Genomic DNA, 19,327 nt, shown 5'->3' with positions numbered 1-19,327 from the left:
CCCAATATTCCTACTATGATTTGTAAAGACATACAGATTTACTTACCACAACCACAAAGGTCAGATTGTCTATTCTCAATGAAGAATCCCCTAAAATCAGAGAGCAGGAGAAGACCAAAAGGAGGCAAACTGATAGTTCAGCCGCCATACCGCAAGGAGTGTGAGTGCTGATAGAATTCTACTTAACAACAACAAGGACAGTCCAATAGATGTTGTTCTTACATTAGGAAGTATCCCCTCCAGCTGAATACAACCATATCCTGCAGTAGGATGTGATGCCATGTGTTCATTATATTAAGAGGACTGTAAGGAGCACCAAGTGCTTCAGCATTAACTAGGCCCGCCCCACCTAAATCACAATAAAAACATTTTTGCAAGTTTTTATGTAGTAATCCAATCAACCCCGTAACAACATGTGCGCTGCAGACATATGGTGCGGGTATATGCAATACCGGCATACACTGCCATGTTAGTACTTCTTTTACATTCTCCCAGAGGCAGTGTGAAAAAGAGATCTGCAAAACGGCAGCAAGGTGCAAGACAATAGGTAAGCTTTATAAGCTAGTTATGAGCTGCAGAATTGCGCATCTCACTCCCCGGCTGTCAATCAAACCTGACCTTTTTGCTATATATGCCTATGTGTGGTGACCCAGCACAGATGTACTAGCTGCTACATTGTACCTAGTTCGGGTGGCTGTAGTTATTCAAGGTTTGCTGGACAGTCAAAAGTCTAGGTCTAAAATGCTGAGGTCTATAGCTCTGTGCGTTAGTGTGTTTTGTACATTACAAATATGTTTCTTTGCTTTTTTTGTACTTTATGCATGTATTAAGTCTTATACTGAGTGTTAGGGGTTAACAGTTTCTACCCATAAGTCTATGTTAGAGCAGTGGCACTATGTCACGTCAACACCTTGGGTGCTAAGGCAATGCCAGTGCTAGCCAATGGGTGCTAAGGATTGTCCTATTGTTCACTCACTATCCTGGAATACTACCCCTATTTCCAGGATAGTGAGTGAATAAAAAAAAAAAAGGATTCTAGATAGTTCTGGTTAAACCAGAGAGGAAACAGCACATATGATCTGCAGCACTCTTACCACATGAAAGTGTTTGCCTACATAACCAGCAATGTTCCAGTCAAGTTATTCTGCCTAGTGCTTGCTCTTATAAAGGTACAATAAAGAGTTCACATTCAAGAGACGTATTCTGGAGCTCGATTGCAATGAAGAATTAGGTACGCTATTCCTTCGGACTGGCCTTATTAGCAACAACTATGGTATTTGTCAAAGGATTACCTTCTGGATACACTCAGGAAGTCACAGCATTGTCCATAAAGTAAGTAGTAAGGGATACTTGCAAACATTTACCACGGACCACCCCAGTGAAGACCTTAGTTACATAGTTGTGTAGTGTACGAGAGAGAGTCAAGCTCACTCCCCAAGCCCGCAGCGCCAGGACTGTCGAGGGCTATGCCTGGATACTGTGCAAACCTTTGTCCATGTCTATCATGTACCTACATTTAATTATGCAATAATGTATCCCGTTCCTGACCTACCTGCGCTGGACCATCTCTTCTTGTTTGCTTAGTTACATTGTGTCACGTCTAGACAGTATGATGCAGTAATGATCTCACCCACTCCCTCTATCCCTACCTACTTGCCTATCAGCCCTAAATAGCGGATCGACAACCACGGTGACAGTCCCTCCCTAAATATGTGATGGAAGTTACTGTCAACAAAATAAACTACAATACAGAGACAGGTTGGGATACAGTAGGGATACACACAGACTAACAGAAATAATATCTAACACACACAAGTCAATGTCCACTAGCCCAAAAATGCTAATACCAGAGAGAAGTCGAGAAGACAAGCCAAAAGTAACAGATACCGGTTAAACAGGAATACACAAGTAATAACGCTAGCTACAGGAGGAACCCCCTCTTTTGCAGGCAAAGCCTGGATTTAAACTGCAGGTTTAAAAAGATGAACACAGCTAAAAGCTAACGAGGTCAGCTGATAATCCCAGAGAGCTAGGTGTAACCCGGCAACAAAAAGAAACTGTCAGAACCGATTAACCTTATGGGTTCTGACACATAGGTACGCCCTTGCATCCTGGTAGTTAAGGACCAAGGGCATATCTGTATGCCCTTGGCTTTCCGGTCACCACCGTGCACAGGGCGGTGATCGGAACGGGAAGACTGCTGATATCTATCAGCAGCCATCCCTGCACATTGCCCAGGGGGTCCTAAGACTCCCCCTTGTCGGCCATCAACGTGATACGCTGGTATATTCAGACAGGCGAATCACGGCGTTTCTGGGCCAATCGGGTCTCTGGTGACCCAGAAATAAAGGGTGATTGGTGCTGTCCGAGAGACCACCAATCACCCTGAAGTAAGGGTGAGGTGGCAGGGGTGCCACCCCGCCAATACCTGCAATTGGTCCCCCCTCTGGGTTTAAAGTGAGTTTCCCGCTGTGAGTTTGAGCTGTGGCAAATTTTCTTCCGCAGCTCAAACTCCCAGCTGGAAACTTGCTGTAAACCACCCACCCATGGGAATGTACCCTAAAAACACTACACTACACTATAATACACCTACAAGAAACACTACAAATACACACCCTTACACAGTTACCCCCCATAAAAATTCAAAACATCTCGTACGGCACTGTTTAAAAAAACGGAGCCTCCAGCTGTTGCAAAACAACAACTCCCAGCATTGCCGGACACCCATTGACTGTCCATGCATGCTGGGAGTGTTACAAGAGCTGGAGGCACCCTGTTTGGGAGACACTGCCGTAGGGTATTTTTGGTGGTGGAAGCAAGTGTAATGCTTGTATCTGGGTCTGCCCCTATGCAAATCCCTAATTTAGGCCTCAAATGCACACAGCGCTCTCTCACTCTGGAGCCCTGTCGTATTTCAAGGCAACAGTTTAGTGTCACATATGGGATATTTATGTACTTTTACCCCTTTTGAAAAGGAAAAGTTGGGGCTACACCACCATGGTAGTAAACAAAAGAATGCAATCGGACACCCCCTATTGATCATTTTCACCATATCGTATTGGTTTCTGCCATGATACTATATTTGAAAAACAGTGGGAACTCCCCCAAACTACAATGTATTCAACAAGAAAAAAAATAGAGTTCACAATACCACTTCAAAATTACAAAATAAATCTTTTTTAAAGAAATCACTATATTTCTCCAGAGTACAGAAATACCCAATATGTGAACATAAAGTGCTCTGCGGGCGCACAACAGGGCTCAGTAGTGAGAGCGCACCATGTACATTTGGGGCCTAAATTGGTGATTTGCCCAGGAATGCCTGATAGTTACAGCGGTTCTGTAAAAAAAAAAAACACCCACATTTTGGAAACTACACCCCTCAGGGAATTTAACAAGGGGTACAGTGAGCTTTTACACCCCACAGGTGTCTAACAGATTTTTGAAACAGTGGTCTGAGAAAAATGTATTAAATTAAAATTTTCATATGCACAGCCCACTGATCAAAAAACATCTGTCAAACGTCAGTGGGGTGTAAATGCTCACTGCACCCCTTGTTATGTTCCTTGAGGGGTGTAGTTTCCCAAATAGTGTGCCATGTGGGTGTATTTTTGCTGTTCTGGTACCATGGGGGCTTCCTAAATGCGACATGCCCCCCCAAAAACCATTACAGCAAAATTTGTTCTCCTTGTGAGCATTGTAGTAGCCCTCTAATGTCTTCAAAAAGTAAAAACATGTTAACTTTGTGATGCCAACATAAAGTAGACATATTGTATATGTGAATCAATATATATTTTATTTCACATGTCCATTTTCCTTAGAAGCAGAGAGCTTCAAAGTTAGAAAAATGAGATAAAAATTTGGAATTTTTCACCAAGAAATGATGCAAGTATTGACAAAAATTTACCACTATCTTAAAGTAGAATATGTCACGAAAAAACTATCTCAGAATCAAATTCATAAGTAAAAGTATCCCAGAGTTATTAATGCATAAAGTAACAGAGGTCAGATTTGCAAAAAAACGGCCTGGTCCTTAAAGGGTACCTCTCATCAAATAAACTTTTGATATATTTTATATTAATGAATGCTGAATAACTTTCCAATAGCATGTTAATGAAAAATATGCTTCTTTCTATTGTATTTTTCCCGATCAGTCCTGTCAGCAAGCATTTCTGACTCATGCTGGAGTCCTAAACACTCAGAGCTGCCAGCCTGCTTTGTTCACAGCCAAACAGGCTGTGAACAAAGCAGGCTGGCAGCTCTGAGTGTTCTCCTTTGTGAACAAAGCAGACTGGCAGCTCGTAGTGTTTAGGACTCCAGCATGAGTCTGAAATGCTTGCTGCCAGGACTGGTAGGGAGACCCCTAGTGGTCATTTCTTCAAAGTGGAAAATTAAATAGAAAGAAGCATATTTTTTAATAACATGCAATTGTAAAGTTATTCTGCATACATTAATCTATAATATATCAAAAGTTTTTTTGATGAGAGGTACCCTTTAAAGGGGTACTCCGCCCCTAGATATCTTATGCCCTATCCAAAGGTAGATAGCAGTAAAAATGTGTGAAAAATGCAGAAAATTGTTATGGATCAAATCACTTTCTCCTAATGGGTGGTTTGATCTACTGTTGAGGCAGCCAGAGGGCTTACCTCTCCTTAGTTTTTGACTATGGCTCCACAATTAATAGGGCCTTCCTGGAACAGGCTCTATCAATCGAGTGTAGAGCACATAGATCAATGCAGTTCTGATCTATATGAGAAAAAATACGGCCATCAAGCCTCCTCCCATAGACATGAATGGAGGGGGCGTGGCGTGATGTCACTGGGGGCGTGGCTGTGACATAATGTCCCCATCTCGGAGGCAGCGCAAGACACAGAATGCCGGGGGCTTTACCAAGATTGAGGGGGTCCCCAGTAGAGATGAGCGAACTTACAGTAAATTCGATTCGTCACAAACTTCTCGGCTCGGCAGTTGATGATTTATCCTGCATAAATTAGTTCAGCTTTCAGGTGCTCCGGGGGGCTGGAAAAGGTGGATACAGTCCTAGGAAAGAGTCTCCTAGGACTGTATCCACCTTTTCCAGCCCACCGGAGCACCGGAAAGCTGAATTAATTTATACAGGATAAGTCATCAACTGCCGAGCCGAGAAGTTCGTGACGAATCGAATTTACTGTAAGTTCGCTCATCTCTAGTCCCCAGCGATCATACATCGTATCTTTAAAGGGGTACTCTGGTGAAAAACTTTTTTTTTTAAACCAACTGGTGCCAGAACGTTAAAGAGATTTGTAAATTACTTCTATATAAAAATCTTAATCCTTCCAGTACTTATCAGCTGCTGTATACTACAGCGGAAGTTATTTTCATAATAAAAATTTTAATCACCCCCTTTTCCATATAAAAAAAATATATATTTGGTATTAATGCCTGCAGAATTGTCCAAACTAATAAAATATAACATTATTTATTCCGTATGATAAATGGCGTTAACATAAAAAAATACCGTATTTTTCGCCCTATAGGACGCACCTGCGTCCAATTTATAGGTGCAAAATCTAAAAAAATAAAGATTTTGAACCCAATAGTGGTCTTCAACCTGCGGACCTCCAGATGTTGCCAAACTACAACTCCCAGCATGCCCGGACAGCCGTTGGCTGTCCGGGCATGCTGGGAGTTGTAGTTTTTCAACATCTGGAGGTCCGCAGATTGAAGACCACTGCATAGGAGGTAATACTCACGTGTCCCCGCCGCTCCGGACCCATCACCGCTGCCCTGGATGTCGCTCCATCGCTGTCGCCGTGTCCCCGTCGCTCCGGGAACGTCTCTGCTGCCGGACGGGTATCCTCGCTCTCCGTCGCCGCCATCACGTCGTTACGCACGCCGACGCACGTACGCGACGACGTGATGACGAGGAAGGAGAGCGCCGGCCATACAGGGGATCCCTGAACGGAGAAGACACCGAGGAGGCAGGTAAGGTCCCCCCCGGTGTCCTGTAAGCACTAACCCGGCTATTCAGTCGGGCTGTTCGGGACCGCCGCGGTGAAATCGCGGCGGTCCCGAACAGCCCGACTGAACAGCCGGGTTAGTGTCACTTTCCCTTCAGACGCGGCGGTCAGCTTTGATCGCCGCGTCTGAAGGGTTAATACAGGGCATCACCGCGATCGATCATGTCCTGTATTAGCCGCGGGTCCCGGCCGTTGATGGCCGCAGGGACCGCCGCGATAGGGGTGTATTCTCCGTATAAGACGCACCAACTTTTTCCCCCCAGTTTTGGGGAAGAAAACGGGTGTTATATATGGTGAAAAATACGGTACTAAATATACAGTTTTTTCCCCTCAGAAAACATGAAGTAAAAAGTGATCAAATGTCCGCTCAATATCAAAATGGTACCAATAAAGGCCGGCATTTATCATTGTGTTTACTCTTTTTTTTAATCTATATTTGGTGCTATTTTAGCGCAAGTGTTTTTTTTTTTTTTTTTTGCACCTTTTGGTTTACACATTTCTGCTGATTTTGAGTCGTAATCCACTGATTTTGGCAATACGCATGATATGGACGGGATTTATAAACTGCGCCTTTTTGTGAAAAAGGCACAAAAAGGCGCAAAACCACAGAAAAGTCTTTAAAACACCAGCCCAGACTTAGCTTTTTGGTGTATGTGAAGAGTGAAATTTCAGAAAATGTGACCTGCACAAAATGTATCAAATGTTCTGTGACCATTTAATAAATTTGGCGCTCCTGCACATTACCTGGTGTAGAAAAATACTTCACTTACACCTACAATGATAAATGCCACCCCAAAAACTACAGATCACAGCACAAAATATGAGACCTCATGAAGCCCCGTTTACAGAAAAAAGCTAAAGTTTTAGGGGTCAGAAAATGGAAAATAAAAAAAAACAAATATAAAACAATTAGAATTTTTTTTTACAGTAGTAAAACATGACGGACACTATACAAATTGGATATGGCTGCGATCACGCCGACCTAGGGAATCAAGATAATGACCCTGATTTATCAATCTGCTTGAAACCCTAATTGTCTGTTTTTTTCCCATAGCGACCAATCACAGCTCAACTTTCATATCTTAACGAGCTCTTGTAAAGTGAAAGTTGAGCTGCGATTGGTCGCTATGGGAAAAACAGACAATTAGGGTTTCAGGCAGATTGATAGATCTGGGCCACTATGTTAGTTGATCATACGGTTAACAGTGTAAAAAACAAACACGCCGCTCTCATTTGCCCCCCCTCCCCCCCCCCCATTGAATTTTTAATATTTCATAATTTCTCCCAAAAAAAATGTTTTATGGCTTTAGAGCATATGTTATGGAAACATTTATGTTAAAGGGGTACTCCTCTGCTAGACATGTTATCACCTATCCAAAGGAATAGTGGCCGGACCACCGGATCTCTGCTGCGGCACCCGTCATCCGGTGCAATGCCCCTCAGTGCTGGATGACTGGTGAACACAGCAGCCACGCCCCCTCCATTCATGTCTATGGGAAAAGAAGTGACGGCTGTGTACTAGGCGTCATGCCCCTCCCATAGACATGAATGGAGGGGGCGTGACATGACGTCACGATCATGGAAGAGGAAAAAGTTACCCAGTTGCCCTTAGCAACCAGCTCGCTTCTTTCATTTTTAACAAGGCCTCTGCAAAATGAAAGAAGCGATCTGATTGGTTGCTATGGGCAACTGGCCAACTTTTCCTTTGCACAGGTTTTGATAAGTCTCCCCCAACATGTCTAGGGGTGGAGTACCCCTTTAAGTCAAGTCAACACAAACTACAATTGGTCCCACAAAAAATATAAAACCAACCCTTAAATGGGTGCGCAGATGAAAAAATTATAATAATAATAAGGGTTGCGACTATAAAAGGGAAAGGAGAATACAACGTAAAAGCAAAAACAAGAATGGGCAAAGTCCTTAAGGGGTTAAATGTGTTATTCTGGTCCAACGGAAAAGAGCCCCAAAATTGAAGCTCTAGAAATTGTGATAACAGCACAGCGCCCCCTCTGACCTCCCGGCAGCGCTGACCCCCGACTACAACCCACCAGCGCAGTAAATAACGGTGACGCACTTCATTACACACAGAAACTACACGGCTTATCATCCCGCCGTGTGATTGGCTGAGCCTTCCGTCCGTCTCCACAAAGTCTCCGCCCACTTTCCCCGCCTGCGAGGTCAATGCCCTGGTATTACCTGATTGGCTGGCGGAGCCTGGGAAAACCCGCTGCCCCGAGTCTGTGGGCGGGGCTAGTGGCGGAAGTGTCGCGCTGGTTCGCGGAAGAGAGGTCGAAGTTGTTGGAGAAGAGTTTTTTTTTTTGTAGCCGAGGATGGGAGGACGAGGAGGAGGAGGAGGCGGCGGGAGAGAAGGGCAGGTAATACCGGAGGTGGGCGGAGGGGGAAACGGGGGGCGCCCGGTGCTGGGAGGAGGGGCTGCTTAGTCCTGGTGACAGGTAGTGTCACCCCCTAGCTGCCGGACGTGGGAGGAGCAGAGGAGTTCCAGCAGGAGTCATGGAGGGCATGGGATAGAGGGGGCAACTTGTGCCTTGTTATGTCTGGTGCTGGTGTTGTGTCACATGATGATGACAGGTGCCACCAATGACTGCTAAATGGTTAAATGCTTTGGTTAGGTAAGTTTTTCCAAAGCAATGTGCCTCCAGCTGGTGCAAAACTACAACTCCCAGCATGCCCGGACAGCCTTTGGCTGTCCGGGCATGCTGGGAGTTGTAGTTTTGCAACAGCTGGAGGCAGACTGCTTGGGGAAACGCTGGATTAGGGGGGACTCACACCACGATTTTGCTATACGGTTTAATAAAAAAAAAAAAAGTGTAACCGTATGGAAAACCGTACCCATAGACTTCCCATTCAAAACCGTATGCACCATAATGTATATGGTTGTCTCCGTTTTTCAAACCATAAAAAAAAATTCTGGACAGAAAACCGTGGCCTACCACGGTTTTTGGTCCGGGTGAAAAACTGTATACGTTTTTTTGTTTTTTTTTTAAAACATGGAAGTCAATGGGAACCGTACCGTTCCATACGGTTTTTGACTTGGCACAGTGTTTTTTTTTTTCTTTTTCTTGGAATTTCAAACAAGTGAAACTTTATTCATAATGAGTGAAAAGTTAAACGTATACTGTTTTGTTTTTTTTTTTCTTAAAAAAATGGATTCAACCGGACATCATTTTTCAAACCTTATACGGTTTGCAACCGTACACAGATAAAAAATAGTACACACGTTTTGATACCATTTTAATCAGGTTTTCAGGAATCCCTTTTTATTTTATTTTTTTTAATTTATTTTTTAAATAAAAAACCTGATACGGGAACTGTATTGCAAAAACGTGGTGTGAACCCAGCCTATTGCAACGTGGCCGTCTGTATTGTTGGTATCACAGCCTTTTGGTGATTTGTATATATGTCTCTGTTCACACTTGGTGCTGTTCTCCTGAAACTCCAGACTAGTGTTGAGCACGAATATTCGTAATGTGAATTTTTATCGCCAATATTGGCACTTCGCGATTTCACAAATATTTAGAATATAGTGCTATATATTTGTCATGACGACTATTTTGTTTGTTTTTGTTTTTTCACGTGTGAATTTTTATGCATATTTTCGCTTTGATAAAAAAAGAAACGAACATAGCGACTATGCAAATTTCGCGAACATAGGACGAATAATCGTCAATATATTTGCAAAATATCGCAAATTCGAAGATGGCCCGACCTGCTCATCATTTCTCTAGAACCGCCGTGATAAATTTACACTGGCGAAATCGGCAGTGGGATACAGTACCAGGGATGGGGATGGTACAAAGCTCATCGTCACCCAGCAGAAATTCTCCTGCACGGAAACTGACCCCACAGCACGGATTTCCTGAGAGCGTCCGAATCCCCTGTCCATGTAATCGGAAATAGAAAAATAGCTTTATTGTATCTTTTTTGTTGTGGCCTAAAAAAACGTATGCGGTTGCAGTACGGTTGACCACGATTTTGTCTCCGGTTTAAAAACCGTACTGCAACCGCATACGTTTTTTTTAACATGGACGTCAATGGGAAACGCACAAGTATACAGTTCCATACGGGAAAAACATATGGGTTTTTACTTTGCACATGCGCATTTGAATCCTAAAGTGCCCACCCAAGACCCCTCCCATTATAAATGGACAAAATTTTCAAAAACGTATGTTTTTTTTTTTTTTTCTATAAAAACTGACGGAACTGTATGCACTTTTAAAAAACAGTATACTGTTTAAAAACGCGTACGGTTTACTTTTTCCCCATACTGTTCCATCCGTTTTTTTGCCATACGGTTTTCTTTAGAAAAACGAATTGAAAACACTGGCAAAAACGTGATGTGAACCCAGCCTTACTGAAATGTATGCACTGAATTCCTGTCTGGTAGCGCCCCCTACAGTAAAGGGAGGTACTACATGTTCTGTACTACTTTTTACCTATGCCAGGGTTAGCTGCTCCTTTGGACACCAAGTAAGGGCGACTCCATTTAAAGGGGTTATCCAGGAAAAAACTTTTTTTTTATATATCAACTGGCTCCAGAAAGTTAAACAGATTTGTAAATTACTTCTATTAAAAAAATCTTAATCCTTTCAGTACTTATGAGCTTCTGAAGTTTAGGTTGTTCTTTTCTGTCTAAGTGCTCTCTGATGACACGTGTCTCGGGAACCGCCCAGTTTAGAAGAGGTTTGCTATGGGAATTTGCTTCTAAACTGGATGTTTCCCGAGACAGGTGTCATCAGAGAGCACTTAGACAGAAAAGAACAACCTAAACTTCAGAAACTCATAAGTACTGAAAGGATTAAGATTTTTTAATAGAAGTAATTTACAAATCTGTTTAACTTTCTGGAACCAGTTGATATATAAAAAAAAAGTTTTTTCCTGAATAACCCCTTTAACTTTTTTTTTTTTGTACACTGCATGTACTGTACAGGACCCTAAAGAAGCTCCTTACATAGACCAGTGTTCCTCAACGAGGGTGCCTCCAGCTGTTGCAAAACTACAACTCCCAGCATGTCCGGACAGCCAAAGGCTTGTTGAGGAAGACAGTGATTTACAGCTCCCAGCAGATCTTTCTTACTTTTATATCTAAGGATTTGCTTTATCTATATTAGTTATCTACTTATTTATCTTTAATCCTCACTTTTTCCTATTTTTGGATGACATTTTGGTGGCTTCAGAACCAATTACCAGGTTTCCAAAGAGTTATGATCTCAACATACAATGGTTTCAACATACAATGGCCGTCCTGGAACCAATTAATATTGTAACTTGAGAAACTACTGTATTTACTAAGGCTGGGTCCACACTACGTTTTCTCCCATACGGGAGCGCATACGGCAGGAGGGAGCTAAAAGCTCGCGCTCCCGTATGTGACCGTGTGCGCTCCCGTATGTCATTCACTTCAATGAGCCGACCGGAGTGAAACGTTCGGTCCGGTCGGCTCATTTTTGCGCCGTATGCGCTTTTACAACCGGACCTAAAACCGTGGTCAACCACGGTTTTAGGTCCGGTTGTAAAAGCGCATACGGCGCAAAAATGAGCCGACCGGACCGAACGTTTCACTCCGGTCGGCTCATTGAAGTGAATGGCATACGGGAGCGCATACGGTCACATACGGGAGCGCGAGCTTTTAGCTCCCTCCTGCCGTATGCGCTCCCGTATGGGACAAAACGTAGTGTGAACCCAGCCTAACACGGCAGGAGAAAGATCAGGCACTGCATTGAATTCAGGATAAAACCAAAATGAAGCAGCAGGGCAATGCATTTGTATGAAGTCGGGGTGACTATTGGTAGCTGTACTGTATCTTGGCTACTTGATGTTACTGATGAGGAGGAGGAGGAGAGGTCAGGAATACAACTGGCTGATGTAGGAGGAAAACGTCACTAGACCTTGTTTACTTCTTTATTGGAGGTTACACTAGGATCCTCCCTCACAGGTTCCATCAAAACCATAATCCAAATAGCCTTGAACATAGAACTGTGTTGTCCGCTCACTCACGGATGACCGCTATTGCACACCTGTGCTATCGGACCCACCGGTCCCGCCCCGGCTTCACAATGCGAATCCAAAAGGAAAAATGTCCGGCACTGGATATAAATAAGAATCTTTGCTTTATTTCTGCTTTGGCAAGGAGTCACAATACAGAGCAGGAATGTCTGATGCATTTCACACTGTCGGGTGCTTAATCGTAGACATAGTCTACGATTAAAGGGGTACTCCCCTGCGGCACCCCGCCATCATTACTGCACAGAGCGAGTTCGCTCTGTGCGTAATGACGGGCGATACAGGGGCCGGAGCAGCGTGACGTCATGGCTCCGCCCCCCATGACATCACGGCCCGTCCCCTTAATGCAAGTCTATGGCAGGGGGCGTGACGACCACCACGCCCCCTCCCATAGACTTGTATTGACGGGGGCGGGCCGTGACGTCGTGAGGGGCGGAGCCGTGACATAACGATGCTCCGGCCCCTGTATTGCCCGTCATTACGTGCAGAGCGAACTCGCTCTGCGCAGTAATGATAGCGGGGTGCTGCAGCAGCGATCCCCGGGGTCCCCAGCAGCGGGACCCCGGCGATCTGACATCTTGCCCCCTATCCTTTTGGATAGGGGATAAGATGTCTAGGGGCAGAGTACCCCTTTAAGCACCCAGCGGTGCGAAATGCGTCAAAACATTCCTGCTCGGTATTGTGACTCCTTACCAGAGCAGAAATAAAGCAAAGATTCTTATTTATATCCAGTGCCGGACATTTTTCCTTCTAAACCAAATAGCAGCGCATGTTTTGCCAAAAAGTCAGATGCCATGACCTCAAACGACATAACAGAAACCTGATAGTCCTCATCGAAGTCAATGGGGTCTGTTTGGCACTATAGATATCCATCATGTCATGTAGGTGGTGCCGCCGCCATTTCTTTGTTGTTCTGCTATCATAGTAACCAGAACAGAGGAACAATGACGCTGATGGGATCAAAGCCTTATAGAGAGTTCTCATGTTGTGTATATGGTCCTAGGGCTAGAACATATAGGGGGAGATTTATCAAAACCTGTGCAGAGGAAAAGTGGTCCAGTTGCCCATAGCAACCAATCAGATCGCTTCTTTCATTTTGCAGAGGCCTTGTTAAAAATGAAAGCAGCGATCTGATTGGTTGCTATGCGCAACTGGGCAACTTTTCCTCTGGACAGGTTTTGATAAATCTCTCCCATAGTGATGAATGTGGAACAGTAAAATGTTTTAGTTGTGTGATGGAGCTTACAAGGCACATATGCTGACACTATAACACCCTAGTTCCTCTGCCAGGTTTGACTCTTGCCGAAATTCTGCATGAATATTCTGCACAGAAATTCCACAGCGATTTCAATGGGATTCTGCTGCTCTGTTCACATGGCAGAATTTTCACGGTAGCAACGTCTTCCCCAGAAATCCTGATTCTGGCGTCTGCAAAAACATTGAACCTGTTTTGTGAATTCTGCTCCGAAAATGCATTGCCATCTATGAGACAGTACTATTTTTTGAGCATTCCTAGCATCGGCATGTTCTTCTCAGGGTCTGTGGTTGAGACCTACTCTAATAGTTAAAACAAGCGGGGAGAAGTGCCCTGCTAAGGTCCCTTTCACACTACAGGTATCATCCTGTAAAAACCTCCATTATTACAACCGGCAAAAAGTCCTGAAAACGGCCGTCAAAAAAATCCCATTCATGTCAATGGGATTTTTTGACCATCCTTTTGCATCAGGTATGTCTGTTTTTACTAATGTCCGTTATTTTTTGCTGCCACAAAAGACGGTGCGTGCACTCATTTTTGGTCTGGCAAAAATAATGGTGAAAAAACGGCCATTAAAATTTAATATTGAAGTCCATGGGAAACAGATATTGTTGTCTTTTTTTCACCATCTGTTTTTTGTACTGAGCAAGTACAACTTTACAAAAAGTTCAAAACCTGATAAAAAAACAAACAAAATGGATGTAACTGGTTGTAAAGGAGGATAACGGATGAACATCAGGTTTTTTAAGAAAAAAAAACATTAAAAATAATGGATGATGGTCATCAGTTATCATCCGTTATCAGTTATTGCATCCAGTTTTCTTCATCTATTATTGTAAAATAACGGCAGTAAAAAAGCAGGATGGTACCTGTAAGTGTGAAAGGGGCCTAAACGCTTCTCTTTCCCTCGCTACAGGACATGGATTCTCTAAAAGTTCTATGAAACCTGTCATCTGAAGTGAGGGGAGAGATGGAGAGTGAAGTGCTTAGCTGAGCACTTCTCCCTATTGGTTTTAGCGATAGATAGGGGTCTCGGCTCCCAACTGATGAAAACTTTTGACGTCTCTATGACAGCATCCACAATTACAGTCTCTTGAAAGGTTTGTCCTTAATGTGTACCTGTCGTCAACAAAAACATTTTATATAATGTAGATAATACCATTATATGTATATTTGTAATATAGATTGGTTAAAAATAGTGCATCATTTTGGGTGAAAAAATGGTGTCCCTGCAGCTATTGCCTGTGTGTCTCTATGAGGAGTCCAGTGCAGACTCCTGGCTTGTCAATCATCCTGATGTGTGAGCCTGGAACATGTTATAGAGCCTCGGTGTACGGGGCCCCGCTTGTCCTCGGTGTACGGGGCCCCGCTTGTCCTCGGTGTACGGGGCCCCCGCTTGTCCTCGGTGTACGGGGCCCCCGCTTGTCCTCGGTGTACGCTGGACAATAAAACAAGATGATGAATCCGTAACCTTTTGATCTGTGTATGTTAGTGTTATACATATACCTTTAAAGGAAAACTGTCATATGTTTTGTCCCGCACTATCCACAGGTACCTGTGTATAGTGCGAGTGACGCTGAACATTTTCAGTCCTACCTTGCCCGGACCCGCTGCTCCGTTGGCCCGTTATAGCTGGTTTTCGGTATATTCAAATTAGCTGCTAACTGGCACGGGCGGGGTTACTGCCTTCAACTGGCACTGTGACTTAACCGCCGCCCGGCCCGCAGCACCGCTGGCTAATGAATATTCATACGTTGTCTTACACTCTCTATCTCATCTCGGCCGAGTCCTGGACGATACTGCGCATGCACCCTTACTCCAGCGCTGCTCCGGACAAATGACGCAATGCTGAAGACCGCTTCCGGGTATAGTAGGAAATCGCGCGCATGCGCAGTATCAACAGGTACCCGTGGATAGTGCGGGACAAAACATATGACAGGTTTCCTTTAAAGGGGTACTCTGCCCCTAGACATGTTATCCCCTATCCAAAGGATAGGGGATAAGATGTCTGATTGCGGAGGTCCTGCCGCTGCGGACCACCGCAATCTCTCCTGCAGCACCCCCTGTCATCTGGTGCACGGAGCGAGCAAAGCTCCCCCAATATCTGTACATTTAGGTTGGCACGTTTTTACGGTTGTAATACTTACTGCTTGATAAAGAACCCGGTCCAGGTTCGAAACTTTTAATTTGCATCTTCACCAATGAATTGCCATTTTTTCCCCATATATTTTGGCAAGTTTATTTTCGGGGAAGGCGCCAAGCCAGAAACGTCCAATCTTCACCTCCTTTTTGCTTTTTTCTTGATTACACCGGACCTGGAGGTCATGGTCAAGGACGCTGACACAGCCTCATTGGAATATACAACTCCTAGCGAGTCTACTTGCTCTCAGAACAACACCACATGGTAAGGTGCAATACTCTGCACGACCCTTTGCAGAATCACTTGTCCTCCTTGAAGCTGATACATTAGGTGAAAGGTATCATTCTCTGCACCTGGCAAATTGGCAAAATTGTGCAGATTGTTTAGGCAAGCTCAATGGGGGAGATTTATCGAAACCTGCGCAAAGGAAGAGTGGTGCAGTTGCCCATAGCAACCAATCAGATTGCTTCTTTCATTTTCCACAGGCCTCTAAAGAGGCCTGTGGAAAATGAAAGAAGCAATCTGATTGGTTGCTATGGGCAACTGCACCACTCTTCCTCTGCGCAGGTTTCGATAAATCTCCCCCAATGTGCTTGCACCCAAAATGCTCCATTTTGCCCCTCTGTGCTGGTGCAGAGTGATACATTCCCCCGTAGTGTAGTTCAGGTTGCCTAGCTACCTTATACACAACTGTCAATCACTTGATCAGGACCACCCACTAGATAACTTAGCCCACATGAGCCGGGACCCATAAAGTAAGGGTATGTTCACACTGCGGAATTCTGTGAGTAGAATTCCACACAATGAACGTTGGCATCAGTGTGAATGGGTCTTCCACGAGACCCGTTCACACTGCAGAATTTCAGCAGCGGACAATTCCGCCGCTGAAATTGTTCCGCGCAAAGAAAGAACATGTTCATTCTTTATGCGGAAGTCTGCGAGCACTGCATAGCGGTCAATGGTGACAGCACAGTGCCCCGCGGTCTTACCGCCGCCAGCTGCTAGGCGGAATCTCTGCTCGCTGAACTCCGCGAGCGGAGATTCAGCGACATATCCGTAGTGTGAACATACCCTAACGTGATGGCTGCAAACTGGACTGCATTTTCTACATGGCTGGTCTCCTTCAATGCTCTTCTGCAGGATTTATTTATTTATATACAGTAATATTTTTATTTTTTTTATTTTTTTACAAACTTTTAGCATGCAGTGACTTTTATTTAAAGGAGAACTCCAGAATAGGAAAATTATCGTCCGTACTGCCGTCAGTAAAAAAAAAAATTAAAGATGTACATACCTTCCTTCGAGTCGGGACTTCACTGCGGCCGGTGATTGGCTGAGCGCAGAATGACTCGCCGACCACCGGCAACCAGGAAGAGGATCGCCGTGGAGACCGGAGCTGGTTACCGGGGGGAGCGGAGGATGGTATGTAACTGTTTATTTTTTTTTTACTGCCGGCAGTATGGGGGGGACAATTTTCCTATTCCGGAGTTCGCCTTTAAAGGAGTAGTCCAGTGGTGACTCAGGGGTTAACAACTTATCCCCTATCCTAAGGATAGGGGATAAGTTGCAGATCACGGGGGGGTCCGACCGCTGGGGCCCCCCGCGATCTCCTGTATGGAGCCCCGACAGCCCACGGGAAGGGGGCGTGTCGACCTCCGCATGAAGCGGCGGCCCACACGCCCCCTCAATACAACTCTATGGCAGAGCCGAAGCGGTGTCTTTGGCAATCTCTGGCTCTGCCATAGAAATGTATTGAGGGGGTGTCGGCCGCCGCTTCGTGCGGGGGGGTCGACATCCGCTATCTGGCCGGAGAGCCTGGCCCCCATACAGAGTGATCGCAGGGGGCCCCAGCAGTCGGACCCCCCGCGATCACAAACTTATCCCCTATCCTTAGGATGGGGGATAGGTTTTTCACTGGACTACCCCTTTAAGTTTCCTTTTGTTATTGCACATTGTGTATTTCACAGTGTGGTCCAGAGATTAGGAGTCTGAGCCTAGTTTCCCAGTTTAATATGCACATAATAACACAACGTTCATAGAAGGCAAATAGAATTCCTGGTGGCAGATGTCAGGCAGTTCATACACTTTTTTTTTTATTTTTTTTCCCCGAACAGACCCAGAACAGAGCACAACCCTGCAGGGTCGCGATGGATCCCATTTACTTGAATTGTGTCCGTTGGGGATCCAGTATCCGGTATACTGGAGTTGAGCAGAAAAAAAGTTAATAAATTAGGAAATGCAGTACTGGCTGCCCAGGCATGCTGGAAGTTGTAGCTTTGCCACAGCTGTTGGCTGTCCGGGCATGCTGGGAGTTGTAGTTTTGCAACAGCTGGAGGCACACTGGTCTAGATAATTTATTCCTTCCATCTGTTACAATTTTTACAATCCTGGGAAACTCCAAGGGTACCCCTAAGGGCACGTTCACACAGGCGGATTTATTTGCAGGTTTCTTTTATTTGCAGATTCAAAAGGAGGCGGGCTCTTCTCGGCAATCCGCCGCAGATCCTTCTGACTTCAATGGGGTTTGTGGCGGATTTTCCACAAGGTAAACTCCGCTGTGGAAAATCTGCTGTGAACTGCCTAGAAGAGCCCGCCTCCTTTCAAATCCGCAGTGGAAAACCCGCAAATCCGCCCTAAATGGTACATTCACGTGTACAGGATCTGCTGCATATTTCGTGCAGCTGATTTTGCTACCCATGAACTTTAATAGATAGCAAAATCAGCTGCACAAAATACACAGCAGGTCCTGTATATGTGAACATACCCTAATGGCTCATTCACACAAGATGATTTTGCTGCATATTTTTTGTGCGGATTTTGCTGCATATTTTTGTGCAGATTTCCAGCTGCTTATTTCCTAAAGCTTTTTTGCTGCTGCTTATTTTTTGCTGATAAGTCAATGAGAAAATAAGTAACAGAAATTTAAAAAGCAGGAGATCAGCTGCCAAAAATCTGCACAAAAATCCACTTGTGTGAATGAAGCCTAAGGGCTCATTCACACAAGCGGATTTAAGTGCTGATTTTGCTTCAGATTTTCAGCTGCTTATTTTCTACAGGTTTTTTTTCTGCTGCTTATTCTTTGCTAGTCAATGATAAAATAAGCAGCTGAAAATAAAAAGCAGCAGATCAGCTGCACCAAATCCGCACCAAAATCCACTCGTGTGATCGAGCCCTAAGGGTGTATGCACATGTACAGTATCTTGCGCATATTTGATACTGAACATGTAAATACACCCTTAAAGATGTAAGTTGCGGGTAATTTGCAGTCATAGGATTTTTTTGCAGATTGTGATTAAACAGATTTGTAAATTCCTTCTATTAAAAAATCTAAATCCTTCCAATAATTATCAGCTGCTGAAGTTGAGTTGTTCTTTTCTGTCTGGCAACAGTGCTCTCTGCTGACATCTCTGCTTGTCTCAGGAACTGCACAGAGTAGAAGAGGTTTGCTGTGGGGATTTGCTACTACTCTGGACAGTTCCAGAGACGGGTGTCATCAGGGAGCACTTAGCTGCTGAAGTTGAGTTGTTCATTTCTGTCTAAGTACTGAAAGGATTGATTTGTTTTATAGAAGTAATTTACAAATCTGTTAAGAACTGGTAGGATTAAGATTTTTTTTTTTAACAGATTTGTAAATTACTTCTATTAAAAAATCTTAATCCTTTCAGTACTTAGCTGCTGAAGTTGAGTTGTTCTTTTCTGTCTGACCACAGTGCTCTCTGCTGACACCTCTGAGTGGGAGAGGTTTGCTATGGGGATTTGCTCCTTCTCCGGACAGATCCTGAAACAGACAGGTGTCAGAAAAGAACTAAACTTCAGCAGCTGATAAGTACTGATAGGGTTAAGATTTTTTTTTTTTTATAGAAATAATATACAGATCTGTTTAAAGGGGTACTCTGCTGCTCAGCATTTGGA

The 19,327-nt window shown here is 44.3% G+C and overlaps 2 protein-coding genes across 6 annotated transcripts in view; one reads left to right on the top strand and one right to left on the bottom strand.

Annotated features, from left to right (window-relative positions):
- The window catches only part of LOC130294550 (testicular acid phosphatase homolog), a 131,794-nt gene that overhangs the window by 73,144 nt on the left and 39,323 nt on the right, over window positions 1–19,327 (bottom strand). Inside the window, exon 1 of one of the 4 annotated variants that reach the window (XM_056544529.1) lies at window positions 8,074–8,155. The exons of 1 other annotated variant lie outside the window; for it this stretch is intronic. In XM_056544529.1, the coding sequence (XP_056400504.1) occupies window positions 8,074–8,106 (33 nt within the window). In that variant the 5' untranslated portion in view covers window positions 8,107–8,155. Of the gene's footprint in view, window positions 1–46; window positions 207–8,047; window positions 8,156–19,327 lie in introns of those variants that run through there. 2 more of the 4 variants (XM_056544525.1, XM_056544527.1) reach the window with 2 other exon arrangements.
- The window catches only part of NR1H2 (nuclear receptor subfamily 1 group H member 2), a 58,492-nt gene continuing 47,395 nt past the window's right edge, over window positions 8,231–19,327 (top strand). For both annotated transcript variants that reach the window (XM_056544522.1, XM_056544519.1), the window contains exon 1: window positions 8,231–8,374. The gene's annotated coding sequence lies outside the window, so the exon portion shown is untranslated. The remainder of the gene's footprint in view (window positions 8,375–19,327) is intronic.

Source organism: Hyla sarda, chromosome 10 (genome assembly GCF_029499605.1).
Source record: "Hyla sarda isolate aHylSar1 chromosome 10, aHylSar1.hap1, whole genome shotgun sequence".
NCBI lineage: Eukaryota > Metazoa > Chordata > Amphibia > Anura > Hylidae > Hyla > Hyla sarda.
Note: the sequence above shows the minus strand (reverse complement) of the source record. Positions and strands in the feature narration are given on the sequence as shown.